We start from the raw sequence: 17,147 nt of genomic DNA, 5'->3' as shown, positions 1-17,147 counted from the left end.
CCTGCTACACCAGTGGCCACATCCAGGCCTGAAGGAGTTGGAGTGCAATGAACACTTTGCACAGCTCCTACCATAACAAAGCAGGCATGGCCACATGGCCCTACTGCATCCAGATTAGTAACTTACCTCTAATGCTGCTCTGTAATAATCGCTAAAGAAAAAAGTATGAGATGCTTGCTGTGATCCTTTCTCAGTATGTTGTCACCTCTTCAGTGGCAGTGTTTTAAAAATTTCCCTATGCCTAGAACTGCAAACATGGGAGCCCTGCAGATTTTGTCTAATTCTTTCCTGAACACATCTGTACTTTTGTTTTCCAGAGTATCTAGGAGTGACAGGGTTTACAATTTTAAATTTTCTGTGCAACACCCTCTGTTTACCCTGTTGTAATTCCAGAATTTAATTACTAGTTAGTCAATGATGGGTTCTTATTATTCAATTTTAGACCTGTCAAGTCTGAAGAATAGAAATAATAATAATAAAAAAAGATTGCCTTCAGTCCCAAAAATAGCTGGTTACCAAGTGGGGAAAATTGAGAATTTATTATTCCCACTTGTGTGCTTTGTTTATAAGAACAATCATACTATTTTGTTATGCTCATGAGAAAAGAATGTCAGTTGCTCTGTATTTTGTGGCATGGTTAAATATTAAATGGTATGCTGAATGAGAATTATCAAATGCATAATATACCATAGGGCTAGGGATGGGTGCCTGGAGAACTGGATTTTTCTTTCTTTCTTCAAGGCTTCATTAAACAAGCAAATATTTATGCCCACAGCATGAAGCTGCCAAGAATGCTCTGAGTGATAAACAAAAAGACCTGGATACTTTCACCAATAAAGGAAAACATTTGTTAGCAGAACTGAAAAGGGTGCAAAACTGTGACTCCACTGCGGTAAAAACAGATATGGACTGTACGGTGGACAAATGGCTAGATGTAAGAGTCTGGTGTTTATACAAGTCATACAGTTTTTAAGTCGGGCTAGGGTTACAGTTTTAGTATTTTCTTAGGATCTTAGAGTGCAATTATTTAGTAAAGTTTACCTTGAAGTATATCTCAAAGGGTTAATCATAGGCATTTGGCATCCGTTCTATGCAAAAGTTGTGACATTCATTTGATAGATTTAAAACAATGTCTTATAATAATGTATGAATGTTACTAATGTATATTTCCTCAGTACACACTTTTGAGAATAAATTTGGATTGGATTCTCACCTAATGTATGCCAGTATTATTTTATTCAAGTAAATTGGACTAAATAACTTAGGCAGTAAATTGTATTAAGCTACATCATAGAAGATGTGAATATGTTGAGAAAGATGAAATTATAGCACAGAAACATAATATAAAAGCTAATATTTATACTTCTTTATTATCAAATTCCTACATTACATAAGAAAGATAAATGCAGCTGTTTTTAAAGATAAAGTTTATTTAAACATAAAACTCTTTCCCAGTAAAAAAAATACACATTTTTAGAAACAGTCATATACAATTTTTGTTCATTTTACAATCTGGATAACTAAATTGAAATTAGAATTAAGGATTTAGACCTAACTCTCAGAGAATTATTTTGCCCTGGCTTACTAATTATTTCTGATGCACTTGTCATACAACTGGCTGCAAAATAAAAAAATCTAAAATTAATTTGTGAATGGTATTGATACATTCTCCTCTCCTAAAAGGTGTCTGAAAGAATTGAAGACAACATTGACCGTCTGGGTGTAGGCGTGTCTCTGTGGGATGACATCCTGAAAACTGGAGACGAAATGGATGGATGGTGCAATAAGAGCATTTCTCAACTGAATGAAAGCATCAGCAACTTGAGTGACAGTCAGAGAATGGAGGTCCTCCTCAAAAGCTTCCAGGTGCTTACCCATAAATCGGTGATAAAAATGTTCTGGACCAAAATCTCAAGTGCTATCAGGCACATAGATAAGGCTGTACTGTTGTAGACCACTGTGTCCCCTGTTCAAGCAGTGGTACCGCTAACTCAATGGCTAGCTGACAGAATTACAGTCCTTTTTTGAAGCTGTTTGCTTCTAACAGAAACAAGAACGGCTCATCTCTTACTAAATCTAGGCCCCATAGTTATTTTGGTTCTAGCAGTACAATGTGTTCTTACAAGGACAAAAATTTCAAAAAGCATGGCATTGGATTGAACTCTGTTCCAGTAGAAACTGATGGAAATTTTAGACAACTTCAGCTGCAGTTAAGCAAAAAAAGAGTAATTTCTAAAATCTCACCTAAGACGGTAGATTCTCCAGACAATAAAAAATATATGCTGAACTGGAGGGCAAATTTTAATGTCAGGTTCTAACAATTTCAGTAAGGTGAGGTCTTTTTTTATGGATAGTGGTAAACTGTTACAGAAATCTAGCCAGTGTTCAGGATGCATTCTGCCTCTATTGGCTTAAAATATACAGCAGATCAACCATAGAATGAGCCATATTCTACTTCATTTGAAATAAGTGATGTCCTTACAAAGATGAACAATGAACATATACAAGTAGTATGATAGAATATGAAATGGTGCTAAATCAGTATTTTCCTCAGGACAAGCTTTATCTGATGTCTTTCTGACTAGGATACCAATCAGACCACCTAAATTCATTACTATTAAAACTGATTTGGAGTAAGAGCAGACAGTACCCAAACCACAGCAGTACCTGATTCACAAGAGGGCCAGAATAGCAGAACACATGAGCAATATGCATACATTTACAGTCACAGAATTCATAGTCCATAATACTTTTTCTGTACTTTGTTTTGCAAAGTGAGAGGAAATGCTGTTCACTGACAGAAGGGTCGTGCCATTTCAGCAATCATAAATATATGAGCACGGACAGAAATAATTAGTGAACCTTTTAGACGGTCCATAGCAGTGGTCCCTTTCTTGATCGGTCACCTAATATTACATCCTCCCTAGCACAACATACCCCCTCAGGATTCTTCTGGGGCCACCTGAACTTCTACCATTCAGGGCAGACGTTAAGTGCAGCAATTTAATCCTGAAGTCCGCTGTCCAATATTTTAATTGGGGTGATCCGTTTGAGATTTTTTGAAAAGAAAGTTTGGGTAGTAGGATACACACACCAATTATTTGCCTAATACTTCAGAACTACGATTATACAAATTATGATTTTCCCTTTCACTTTGATATTATTCTTTTAGGATGTAGAATCTTTCTTTATAACTTGGATCTTTATGACCACAATACATACAAGGTCCAGATATGTCAGTGCCTATATAGCAACATTTTTAAATTCCCTTTTGAGGTTAAAATTTATTTCTGTGTCTAATTTTTTTCTGAGAGCCCACTTCCTTGTAATAAAAAACAGAGAGCACATGTATTATTCTCTGCATGCCATTAAGTGGAACCTAACAACCACAGTAGATTTTTCCAGTTGAATAAACAATGACATTCCCATCTTTATTCAGTGAGTTTTAAGAAACTAAAGCTGTTAGTGCATTTTAAGTGCTAAAAATGTGTGTGGTTATTTTAATGGAGGGGAAAAAAATCCCTGAACCAAGTCTAACAAAGGAAAAGAGATGGGAGTATTTTAGAGAAGAAAACTAATAGAACAAGTGTTTTCCCTCTGGTTGCTGAACTTTGTTTACGTTTTCTTTCATTTTTGCAATTGATGGAGCATCATTCCAAAGGTCTAAAACCTTCTTGTAGTTTGGTATGAAAATTTGACCACATCTCTTTTACAGTCTGAAGTCAAGGATAAAGAACTGAAGTTGGAGCAGCTTAGTTCCAAAATTTCAGATCTCAAAGAACTTACCCATAGTCAAGAGCCTCCTGCAGATCTCCAGGTAAAATAAAGATATTGGTAATCACAGACTGTGCTCAAATGACTAAGAAGAAACTCCTCCTGAAATTTCTGTCTCTCCTGTACTGAATTTTTCTTTCAACGTGACAGATACAGAATTTTTTATATGTATCATAACTATTCTTTGTTCATATTTCTTTAGTTAACTTTGATTTTTTTCTGAGAAAAATATGCCAAAAAGTAATTGAATGTTAGAGTTGCAAAAGTATTTTTTACTAAATCAAAACAGAGTAAATAGTTTATAAGGTAGCTATTCAGTTATGAGACAGATGATACTGTCTATACTGCACAACATTAAGCCACATATGTGAGTGCATATACAGTTTGCCTCTTTGAAAGAATTATAATGCAGTAAAATATGTTCATTTGCTTTACCAAACCAAAAGTATTCTTTAGTGGAGGGGAATTAGTGCACTGAACTAGCTGTTACAAGAGAGGGGTAAAATATGAACACTGAAGGTGAGCTGTTGAACTTTTATTATCGGTTAGGTCTTTATTATGTATGTTCTAGGGCAAGTGCAAAACCAAAGTATGACTATTTTGGATGTTTGATTTCAAATGGAAGTTGATATGGGAGATTATTCACTTTCAATGTCAAAAATTTTGAAAGATAAGCTGAGTTCTGCCATTTCCACAGGCAGGGAAATATCTCAATAGATATTTATTTCAAAGCCATTTATCAAATTTTAACAGAACTTAATATAACACTCAAGCCTTGTCCACATTTTGCTGTGACCGTACACATAAGCCTAAATAACTAATCAGATATGGGTCAAGAACCCTACAGTATAAAGATTTGCAAATTATATGGACCTGCTTGTGTTCTCCCAAATTGTTTTCTTTACGTGAGAGGTTCAGAAAACGCAGATTTATTTGTATGTTTCATAATAAAAACCTGTCCACTTACAGAGTAAAACATGGAGCAAATTATTTTGCAGAATATCACTTTTAACCAACACACACCTATTTCCAACTACTAAATATGATAAAAACAATAAAAAATTTCAATCATACCTACAATAAAATAATTGTAGTTGATATATAAATGCAAATTTGAAAATAAAGCCTCACAAACTAAGCATAAATTCCCAGATTATTTGCCAACATTCAAATGCTAAATAAGTAAACTCAGTATGATCAGCTTATATCCTAAGAACATAAACAATTCCTTAATAGAATTTTCAGTAATTGCTCATTTATAAATATTACCCTATTATGACTGATTTGATTTACTTCTTATTAGCAATATGTGCACAGCTAACATCTACTATAATTTCACATATTGCTGTCTTTGAGCAGGTTAATAGGCAATATTCTAACTTACTTCTGTATTGTCTTCAATTTTAATTTGCCTTACACTGAGATACTTTAAGCCTCAGCGCTCTTAAGTCTCGCCAATTGATATTTCTTTTTATGGAGCTAGTTATGTTTAGGTCATGTTCTTTATATATGGAAAATTAGAAAAGCAAAAAAGATCGGCTGTTTAGTTTTTCAAAAGTGGATAATAACTTCAGCAGTTTGCAGTCTGGGTTTTTATAAGTTAGTAACCCTTCTTTGGATTACTGTATCTCTACGACTTAATCCTGAATGGTTGATATTTTTTTATTTATGTAAGTATCTTTAGTTACGGATGTAAAGAGAGAAAAATTATCACTGTGTGTCACTTTACTACCTTCCATTTTTTCAATAAACATTTACCATAATAAACATTTTATTTAAATGCTTTAATACCTAACATTTTGCTTTTAGTTCATCGAATCAGATTTGAGGCAGAAGTTGGAACATGCCAAAGAAATGTCAGAGACAGCAAAAGAGACACTGAAAGATTTCAGTACTCAGAAGATGCAGTTACAGAAGTCTATTGATCAGATGACAGACTGGTTAACGAAAGTGGAAGAGACTCTCTTAAGCTGTGCACGTAACCTGGATCCTGAAGCTCTAAATAAAGTGAAGGTCGGTGATGAAGAAAATGAATGTGCTTTTTCTTATGCAGTGATCGTTGTTTTTTTAATCAGAGTTTTTGCTAAGCATTATACTTAATTTTCATTTGATAAAAAATAAGTATCTCCTACACAGCTTCTAGAATACTAGCAAATAATACAGTCATGCTCTTTAAGAAGTTCCATCAATGATCAAAAGTTCTGATCTGTTGAGTTTATACAAACCTTTCAGAAAATTATAATGAATGATATGGTCTTTGTTGTGACAAGAACCAGTTTTGTTACATTGAACTCTTCAGTCATTACTCCAGCGTGTTTACAAGTCCATTGACCCCCTTGCAATATAAGTTATGAACTTATAACTCACCACAGTAAAAGACCCTGGACTGAACTCAATTTTAACACAAACTTCTCCCTCAGAAGTCCTCCTCAGTCCTCATATATAGCAGTTCTTTTGTCTACATCCTGGAGCTCTCTTGATTGCGTACAATTGCGCACATCATAACATGACAAACCACATAGAGATTTTTTCAGTGTGAGTACATGTTAATGTTGATATACTAGCCAATTCAAATTTAATTTTCAAACAAATACTCCTCTCTAGTCAGATGAAAGCTCCCTTTCATTCAGAAGTCCCACCAAACACCGGTGTCATGTTGCATCTCACCTTCAGAATTTTCTGAAAATAGCTATGGCTATTCAATATGCCTTGAAATTTATTTATTTTTTAATAAAGTAGTAAACCATGAGAAACAGCGTTTTTCACATTTGTGTAATGGCTCTTCAGTTTCAAGGGTTCATTTCACCTGGAAATTTCAGGAAAGGCGATCCAGTACTTCTTCCCTCCATTGTGTCTGTGACTTGCAATAGACCGTAGGAGGAAAGCGCATATGGGAGGAGCATGAATGCTTGAGGAAAAGAGAGGGCTCTCTTTTTTCTTTACAAATGTCATATTTGTATTGTAACTTCATTTTCAGGAAACACAAAAAGACCTTCAGCATCAGCAGAGCAGCATTGACTCAGTCCGTGAGAAACTCAACAGCTTGTGTCGCAAATACCATTCTGTAGAGCTGGAAGCTCTTGGTGGCACTGTCACTTCATTAATAAAGAAGTATGAAGCTGTGAATCTGCTGTGTTCCAGAACACAGGCCAGCATGCAAGAGTCCTTGGAAAAACATTTCCTCCGTGAGTCTTCAGGCTTGCTAATAGGAGCCGTTAGCCCACAGCCATGAATCATTCTGGAGTCTGCCAGAGTTTCCAGTGATGTCACTTGCAATTACAACTTTATTTTTGTATGGAGCCTTTTAAAAAGCCCTGTTACAAAATGTTTGTTTGATAACTGCTACGAAACAAAGCATTTTACAAAAACAGAATTCGACTTTACAGACGTAATATGCATGAAAGGCAAGCTCAGCATGCCCTTTCTTCACTCCTAGTGTACATTTCTATTGCATACATACACTTTGTGTATTTGCATAAAAAGAGGTATATAACCAAATGGAGACGTTTATAATGTAAAAGTCCCCATCTGGGCTCCCTGGATAGTCAGTGGAGAGAAGGATGCGATTTTTAATCTTATATTTTAATATTAATGAATAAAAAATTAATAAATAAATAAAAAATTAATATTTAATAAATTAATAAAATATTAATCTACATACCATCTAACATGAAATTGAGATGTATCATAGACTGAAAATGCCTGTCTTTTCCCATTGACTATAAAGGGGAGCCTATTGTGACTGTTCAAATTCGAATGTTTACAGTGGAAACACCTAACTTTTTACAAAATGAATCCCACTCCCCAAGGCTATTGAAGACAATGAGACTCATCCTTTTACCTTTTAGACATTGTGCCTGAAGGATAAAAGAATTGTGGAAGACAGCTGTATAGTGTTGTGGATAATGCTGCTTCTTAAAAGATATTCTCTTCTCTATACTTTTTTATTAAATAAGATTCTATGGAAGAATTCCAGGAATGGTTTTCTGGTGTGAAGGCTGCAGTAAAAGAATCATCTGACAGGTCTGGAGACAGCAAAGCCATAGAGGCAAAGCTACATGACTTGCAGGTATAGTGAACAAATTAAAAAATAGTAATTAGTAATTAACTATATGTATCCAATTATATCTCTAAAATAATTCATAGATGCTATCATATTTATTGGTTTTGTTTCCAAGAAGGTAATGTAAGAATAATTCAAGATGGCAGTATGTGCTGTGGAGGGAGTACAGAGGAAACTGTGTTGACTGTTTTGCGATCAGAATTTAATTTCTGGAAGGTTTATGTGTAACTAAAGTATTCTTGTTTATGATTTTTAATCTTTTCTCCATTTTTTTCTTCTTACTTTTCTTTTCCTTTTCCGACTTTTTCTTATGCTATTGCTTATTCAATCTTTCAGTCTTTCAGTCTATTCAATCATAACACTGATATGTCAAAGCTTATCTGTGTAGATTTTCAGTGGGACAGAACACAAATAGCAGACACCTACTGCAAACAGCCCTAATTCCTGAAATGTATAACATCTTCAGGACAGGACTAAATTATCCAGAGAAAGACCTTGAGACCAAATAGGAAAACTGAGTTCTGTGAATTGTAGCGCCACTTAATGAAACTTTATTTGAACTATCTGCTTAGAATTTTTTCCGTAGCTAGACATGGCTCTCATCTTGTTGGGGAAAACTGACCACTTCTAATAGAAGTATCACTTATCTTTAGTTATTAATTCGTGCATGTTTAAACTGTATTCTTTCATTACACAGAGCGTGCTGGATTCTGTAAGCGAGGGACGTAACAAGTTAGATGCTGCATGCAAGGAAGGAGAAAGTTTGTATGCTTGCTTACCCAAACCAGTTGTAAGCCATATTCAGGAGCAAATAGCAAAGTCTAACCAGAACTTCCAGGAATTCCTCAACCAGTGTCTGAATGATAAGACGGCCCTGGAAGCTTGTGCCTCACACCTGGGAAGGTGAGTAATACCAGTATTTACAGATGGACTGCGTGAAATTGTCCGGCTGCAGAAATACACACCATAATTTGAAATAATTTCCATTTACTCCAGTCCTATTTGCTTTTTTCTTTGGAAATATTTACACAAAAAATGAATTCCTCTGCTAAAAACAAAGTGACAGGTCTTGCATGATTTGCTTAAGGAATGGAAGTTCAGGATCATGTATGTGGAAGATCTGCGTAGCTCATGCCATCCCAGATCAGCTTGGGATCTCAGTAATTTAAATGCAATTTCCTGGAAGGAAAAAGTGTGATGAATTTTCAAGTTCTGCCCTGGGGTTTGAAGATAGTATGCTTTTTACACAGCCTGTGTCTGTCCTATCCTATTCCAGATGAACACATTTCCTAAAGACCTAATAAAAAAACACTCTTAAATTATTACTTGGGACTGGAATTTTGGGACTTCAAATATTTTTAGGTATAACTAGATTCAAAACTGTTGCTGATTGAAAGCAAAGTTAGTGTAGCAGTAATGGGTAAAACAGCAAGACGAGATGGTGTGCCTTCATGTATGGAAAAGGTTTTCAAACTTAGGCCCAGAACTTATTTTGCTGAGTTCCGAGTGCTTGAGATTCCAGCTACGTTCTGTTGGAGAAATTGAAAGCACAGCGCTTCGGGTGTTGTAAGTGTCAATACTGAGTAAAAGCCCATTTTTACCCATTTTGTAACTTGAGACTGAATCATTATAAGGATTTGGAAAAAGCTTTCTTTTGGTCTGCCTCTATTGAATCTAGTAATAAATAAAAGCACTGTCACTTTAAATTTTGGAGGCTTTTTTCTCACTGTAGTTCCCATGATTTTGCTGAACATTTTTAGAGAGCTGCTGAATATTTTTAGATTAGTAGTCACCGTGGAATTATGTTTTGTGTACAACTCTTATTCTTGAAGTATGAAATTGATATGTAGCTTCATTTTCCTGGTCTTGTGGATATTGAAAGAGCTGAGTTAACTTCCTACTGAGTTTACTCCACCTGAGAACTATTTTTAAGGGAGTATTTATCTGTTCTGTAGCTTTGAAGATCAGCACAAGAAACTTGGCCTGTGGATACATGACATGGAAGAAAGAATAAAGACAGAAGCATTAGGAGAGTGCAAACAGCTTATTCCTGAGAAGAAAAAGGAGGTACAGAAATTGGAAAAGTTCTTGGAAGAGTTACTGAATTCAAGGTAGTATGAAATACATTTCCTAAAATACTCTTACTTTTTCCTCTGCAACCATGAGACTAGACCGTTGGGGTAAAATGTGTTTGTGAAAGATAGAGAAAGGTGTTGCAACATATTCTGTGAAAAAAGAGCTGAGTCCAGATCCTTCCAGTTATAAGGAAACTGGAATTTGAAGCCAACTCCAAAATTTGATGTTGATACTTTTCTCATTAAGAAAAGCTTATTTTACTTCATTAATAATTGGAAACTGAAAAATATCATCTTAAAAAATAAATCTTAAAAATATTCCTTGCAAAAGCAATAGTAAAAATGATGCTTATCATTATATCCAATTTAATTTTTTTTTCTTTCTGTCCTGCAACACTCAGATCCAAAGGGGTTTGCAGACTGCCCTTTCCCATATAGCTAACTTTATAAAAGAGCTCAAATAACATCCACATTGGCTGTGAAATCTTTCTAGAATTCAGACTTAGCCAACAGATGATGAAGTAATTGCCTTTTTTAGTACGCAGTGGTTTTTCAAATTCTTTTTTTTATTATTAGGTTGGTGGAGTTAGAACAGAAATAGTAGTCAGTTGTTCAAGCCTCACAGCATGCTAAAAGGAAACACCCAGTCTCTGCCTGTCCCCTTGAGACTGATGCAAGACATTTTGGTCTGATGTAAACTCCTTGTAACCACGGGGTGTCAGCGAGGGTGATCCAGTAGACTGAGATTAACTGAGGCTGTACAAACCCAGAGCTTTAATCCCTTTTACTGACCCTCATACGGAATGCCAGAGTTGGTGTCTAATCCTGGACAAATAGCCTGACCTTTCCAGCATGCCTTCCTACCTGTCAAAGACTATAAACTTCTCAGAAGCTTTGACAGGTACAAGAAATTAGCAGTTCATATAGAACTGGAAAGCCTGACAGCCAAAAAGAGAATTAGGTTGGCTTTTAATTCAAATGTGCAACACAAAGATTTGAGTGTCATCATTTTGAGCACCAAAACCTGCAAGAAATGGCACTGTACACGACTAAGGATATTAATCAATACACATTGCTTATACTTCCTTTCATGCTCTCCCAGCTAATTTTTCTTTTAACTATGAACTCTGTCACTGGTGGAGTAGGTGATTATATCAGCAACCTTCATAACTTCTCAACAGAAGTTATTGCTATATATTGCTTAAATTGCTATATATTGCTTATTGCTATAACAGTATCATCTGCTTTCTGAAACTGATTTTCAGTCTCAATATTTTCTTTCAGGGCATCTTTTGATAAGCTGTCCCAAATGGCACAGGCTTTAAGTGAAGAAGGACATGGTGCTGGGAGAGAAGTGCGTCTGGCCTCTCAACATCTCACTAGTTATCAAAATATGGTCAAAACTGTCAAGGAGAAGCTACGAACATGTCAGCTTGCACTCCAAGAGCATCTCACTTTGGAGGAGGCATTACAGACTATGTGGTCATGGGTGAAAGAGGTTCAAGATAAACTGGCGTCATCAGAGAGCACAGTTGGTAGCAAAGCCACACTAGAGAGACGACTGACACAAATTCAGGTAAAGAAGGATACAACTAGAGATTACACATGAAGATTAACATTGGGTGTGGGCCACATCAGTGGAATACGAATATTTTTTAATATTTTATTCTTTCTATAGTTATAAAGGAAAGGATTAGCATTTAAAGTGATCTTGACAAATTAGGAGCTGCAGTATGAAAAACAGGATGAAGATTAATGGAGACAGGTGCCAGGTATTACATTTAATAAGGAATAATGAACTATGGAAATATTTACTGAGGTCCAAAAAAGCTTTTTAATGGACGGTAAGCCTTGAAATAATTGACACAGAGAGGCTGTGGTGAATCTGTCACCAGAGGTCTTCAGGAACAGGTTAGAGAAATGTCTTATTAGGAAGCCATGGGCTTTCTTGAGATATCTTCTAGCTATGTGGTGCTGTATTTCTGTGCAGTGCTTGACCTACTTATTGTCTACTGCAACATGAGCAATATTTTAGGATGACCAATGTAGTGAAATACCTGTATGGCTGTGGGAAAAAACTGCTGGATCACTTGTACATAGCAAGGGAGAGGCACTTGCAAGAAAAGGTGCCTAGGAATTCATACTAGGCATGGCTGTCAGTGATAAATGAGCTCATAGAAGGCGGTGTCACTTTCGAAAGAATAACAGCTTTCATCTCTCAGCAAGTTGCATTTGATATTTTGACTTACTTTGCCTCACAGGAGATCCTCTTACTCAAAGGTGATGGTGAAGTTAAACTGAACATGGCCATTGGCAAAGGAGAGCAAGCACTTAGAAGCAGCAATGAGGAAGGACAAAAGGTGATACAAACTGAGCTTCAGACGCTGAAGGACGTGTGGAATGGCATCATCAGCACATCAGTGAACTGGCAGAGGTAAAAATCCCCGGAAAACACAGGTCAGACCCTGCCATCTTTGCTTACAAAAAGTGATACCTTACAGCACGTAGGAGTCCATTCCTTCATTACTGGTATGTGAGGGGAAAGTTGTATCATCAGAGAAAATCAAATTTGTCTGCAAAAAAACCCAACCTTCTCTAAAAAGATGAGTTGACCCTATCAGGTGAATCCAATTGCATATGAGATGGTAGTGGATGGTAATTTAAAAATAAATAGAAATTATACAAATTCATGCAGAGAAAAAGCTAGAAAGGGCTTTCTGAGTTATTGAACTTGTACTTGGGCAGCACCAAGAACATCTAACATATTTTTCTACCTTTTCCTTACAAAAATCTTGGAAAGTATCTCATGTTTTTTCATTATGTTTTTTAATTAAAAAAATACTAATACTTACTCCAAATAATCTTTCTTGTAAAGTAAGATGATGACTTCTTGCCCTAACTGGGGTAGAAATTGAAAGGTTTTCTTATTGCCTGTGTGAGAACATTTTATGAATTTGAAGGCCTCCGTCATCTCTGTTCTAGACAGACTGACGTTTCTCAGTACCAATACCTTCTGGACTTCTTTTGTCCTTGTTTCTTTTTCAGTAGATTGCAGAATATCACTACTTTGTCTACATTATTCTTAAAAGATGGTAACTGAAAACGGGCTGACCTCTTTCTGTATTTGAGATCTTATTAATTCTGAGTAGAGTATCGATTGAAAGCGGTACAACTTTCTTACTCCAAAATTTTAATACAGTTATATGTAGAAAATTATAATGGGCTGTCTTTAAGATTTCCTCTAATTTCACCCAATTTTAGTCACAAAATATTATTTAGATTAGGCTAGACCATTAAATTTTGAATTAAATCCTTACCATACTCATGTCTATCATTAAGTCCAGTCAAATGAGATTTCTATTCCTCAACACAAATCCCAGAGAAATCTGGTGATCTGTTAGGAGGAGCAATATATAACAGAAGAGAGTATTTCTTAGAAATTGTAAATAGGACTATATGTAATTGATTTTTTCTTGCGAAACTTGACAGAATATCTCTTAATATCTTAATAATTTCATAGGCTGGTGTACATTTTATTACTCTGATCATAAAGAACTCCAGTAACGCTCTATATTTTACTTTGCTGGACAGACACTAAAATGTGATTTTCATTAGTCTGAGACAGACAGATTGCTCATGTAACCTGTAATAGGGAAGCAGTTGTATCAGGTTATATGCAGTAGCCCAAAGAACACAAATTCTAAAATAGCTTGGATGTAAGTTGACACAGAAAACTAAAGCAAGATGGAGGAAAAAGCATATTCTAAAACCTTTTATACAGGGCTACAGACAGTGTAACGATTAAGGTATAAGGAGACTCTTTTTTTTGAGACTTTTCAAAAGTTCTCATCTGTACTGTGTATGTTTCTTTTAATGTAAGCTGCCTAGAGTCTGTCATTAGCCAGTGGAATGAATATCTGGAAAGGAAAAACCAGCTGGAGCAGTGGTTAGAGAAACTGGATCACAAAGTGGAACAGCCTTTAGAACCACAGATGGGTCTGAAGGAGAAGTTTGCTCAGCTGGACCACTTCCAGGCTATTGTTTCTGAGATAGAGGATCACTCTGGTGATTTACAGCAACTCATTGAAAAAGCTGTGGAACTGTATGAAAAAACAGAGGATGATTCTTTTGGAGAAGCAGCTCAAGAAGAACTAAAAACACAGTTTAATGACATCACAACTGTAGCCAAGGTAAGATAAAGGCAAAGGTCTCCATTTCAAGTAAGTAAAATGTTTAAACGTCTGAATATAAGGCTAAAATTTTGATTCTTCATAATTTTTTAGTAACAAAGGGTTGACTGTGATTGAATAGTCTTGCCTTTTGTAACGGTTGGATCTAACAAAAAAGTTGGACATAGTTTACTAAAATTCACTGGAATGCAAAATAGGTATTGGGAATTGAAATTGGTATGGTTATGATTTTTGAAAAGTGAAGGGCATATATTTTATTCCTAGTTTCATATATACAACAATATTTCTGACATTCTTCCAGATTTCTTTTCATCTAATTATTTTACATTCATTCCTAGCACTTTTTTTCCCCTAGAACAGGAAGAATGAAATGCCCACCTGAGCAGAAAACATTGTCAGAAAGATGAATCCTGTTGTCAGAGAGATGTATGTCCATATTTTGTGGTGTTTCAAGCCACTAAGCACTGCACGTGCTATACAGGTATTCAGTTTGGTTTCTAAGGGAAGACACATGAGCTCACTGAGACCGTCTGCGAACCACATCACAACAGTGACACTAGCTCTGAGTTAGTCTCCACCTTCTCAGTTAGTGGGAAAGTTTGCATCAGGAAGAGACCACATAATAATGGGCTAATGTGAGACCAAAGTAAGCACTGTATATAAATTCACTGATCTGATGGAAGTATGGTTCAGGTTATCATGTATTGAGAATAGTGCGGATGGCCTGTAGGTAATTAATCTGTAATCTATATAAAAGTAGTACCAGAGTAAAAAATTAGTGGAAGATCTAACAAATTCTCTCTTAGGAAAAATGTTAAATCTAGGGCATATGACTTTACTTCTTCAGTAAAAATCTTAACTTTTATTACTAAATTTGATAAAGGAGAGTCATTATGTAGAATCATGTAGTTTGGATTTTATTTTTTTGGGGGGGGATGAGTTATACTATTATTGTCATTGTTTTCTTGCTTTAAACATAGACCATAGATATCAGAGCCCTCTCAGACATATCTAGTCTGTAATTATTATCTAGTCATGCAGTTTTTTGGTTTTGTGACGAACTTTGGCTCTCTTTTTTTACTGGAAATAGTAAGCTATAAATCTGGCTTCTAGACAATCTCTGTACTCTCATCCTCATATAACTCTGCTTCTTTCAGTGGTGTTAAATCTGGAGCAATACCAAGATTACTAACTTGGTCAATACAATGCTTTTAAACTTGTGTGAAAAGAGTATCATAAGTGAGTATGGCAGTGTTCTCCTAAAAACAATATGCATTGATAAATTTAATTAAGCATTGCAGTCTTTCCCTTGGGAGAGAACAGCACTGAGTGCAACTGGTAGAAGCCATTGCCACCAGAAGAGACCAACTAAAGTTGCACTTTGCCTCCACTCCCCCTCTCTACTGGTATTTTGGTGTGAGCAAAGTAAACAGAGGTGTGGGATTTCCTTTCTTGGGGCTTTTTTGCTTCCCTATGGAGTATTTGAGGAATCCACAATTTATTATCATTTAGACAATTATTCGATCACCCTATAATCCTTCCCCACCTGGGAAGGGCAATCAGAAAAAAATCAAGGAAACCTGAGGGCTGAAATAAAAACAGATTTAATAGAATAACACTAAATAATTAACATTAATAATAGTAAAGAACCAGTATTGATCCGGATACCAACATAAAATATACGAGGATTATACTTAGCCAATTCTATCAGCAGGAAGCTGGGCACTCCCAGCAGTGGACAGCAAATGTTGGACACTGTGAGCACTGCGGCTTCGGGAGGAAGGGAAGGCCTCAGGGGTCTGCTATCAGGGCAAGAATCTTTTAGAATGGCAGCCATCATAGATAAGAGAAACTTCTCAGCAAACTTTCTAATTGGATGTGACGTTCATGGTATGAATAATCCTGTTGGCCAGCTTGGGTCAAGTGCCTGGGTCTCGCTCCTCCTCATCCCTGCACCTGGCTAGCTTGAAAACACTGAGACCTTGAAACCCGCATACCGTAACTGGCTATAAAGTAAATATTTTCACAAATTCAGACACTAGACTCTTCTAAAAGTGCAATTTTCCCAGGCTTTAGAAGAGAAATTAGTCCTGTGTTGCTCAAACCAGGACAGGGAGCTATCTATTTTGTTTAGGGTCAGGCACATATGGACATTTTCTTCCTCTGTGGTTGCATAAAATGCATTAAGATGTAAAAGCTTTGAGGATTTACTTTAGGTCATCTTTGTTTAGCTAGTAATCATCCATTGGCTAGTTGGTCTGACACATTCTGAGACATTATGGTGATTATTTTCAGAGGGAACAGCAGGGTTTATTAATCTAACTTAATTTCTAAAAGCATTAGCTGAATGTTGAGTTCTTAAAAATTAAAAATAACAGTTTAATTCATAGGTACGTGGTTTAGTTTGAAACCAATTTAAGGACACTTAGATCTAGAGTGTCTACACAGGAGTAAAAAGTTATTTGATTATCTCAGTTCACTTTTGGTTAGTTTTGATAAACATTCCTGCAGTGTCAGCTCACAAGAATATAGGAACAAAACCGCTCAGTAAAGCCAAGACCAAATAGTGTACCAGACCAGTACACTATTTCACCTTTTCATAGTACGGTAAACTGGCCTCACTTTAAGCTTACATTAAAAAGCTGCGATGGAGCCATGAAGCTGTTGTTTGTCTGTGTCAGGGAAAGCATCCTCCAGGGCTGCAAGGCAGGTGGCTGGGGACAGCCACCACTTCTGATCTGATGGTTAAAATGGGACTCAGCACCATAAGAACTTTTTGCACTTTTGAACAGCTGAAGTCCTCCATTGTGGTCTTCATATGGGACATCCCTGTGACTCTGCTTAGCATTTATAGAGACTTGGTGCTTCTAAATAAGAGCTATGTTTCTGGCAGCATGCTGCTCCCTGGGATGACTCGTGGGTGATCTGTAAGACCCTCTCCAGGGGGTACCGGGAAAAGCGTGCAAGAGTTGCACAGCTGCAGCTTTGACATCTATTAAATGATAGATTTTGTGTTAAAGGATGTATTAAAGTCCATTTTTTGCA

The 17,147-nt window shown here is 36.2% G+C and overlaps 1 protein-coding gene across 14 annotated transcripts in view; it reads left to right on the top strand.

Moving 5' to 3' along the window:
* The window catches only part of SYNE1 (spectrin repeat containing nuclear envelope protein 1), a 311,588-nt gene that overhangs the window by 132,298 nt on the left and 162,143 nt on the right, over positions 1-17,147 (top strand). For all 14 annotated transcript variants that reach the window (XM_074580424.1, XM_074580426.1, XM_074580430.1 and 11 more), the window contains 11 exons: positions 776-934; positions 1,684-1,866; positions 3,716-3,817; positions 5,584-5,787; positions 6,752-6,959; positions 7,731-7,843; positions 8,535-8,740; positions 9,793-9,948; positions 11,197-11,488; positions 12,174-12,346; positions 13,793-14,102. In XM_074580424.1, coding sequence (XP_074436525.1) covers positions 776-934; positions 1,684-1,866; positions 3,716-3,817; positions 5,584-5,787; positions 6,752-6,959; positions 7,731-7,843; positions 8,535-8,740; positions 9,793-9,948; positions 11,197-11,488; positions 12,174-12,346; positions 13,793-14,102 — 2,106 coding nt within the window. The remainder of the gene's footprint in view (positions 1-775; positions 935-1,683; positions 1,867-3,715; positions 3,818-5,583; positions 5,788-6,751; positions 6,960-7,730; positions 7,844-8,534; positions 8,741-9,792; positions 9,949-11,196; positions 11,489-12,173; positions 12,347-13,792; positions 14,103-17,147) is intronic.

Source organism: Larus michahellis, chromosome 3, assembly GCF_964199755.1.
Source record: "Larus michahellis chromosome 3, bLarMic1.1, whole genome shotgun sequence".
Lineage (NCBI taxonomy): Eukaryota > Metazoa > Chordata > Aves > Charadriiformes > Laridae > Larus > Larus michahellis.
Note: the sequence above shows the minus strand (reverse complement) of the source record. Positions and strands in the feature narration are given on the sequence as shown.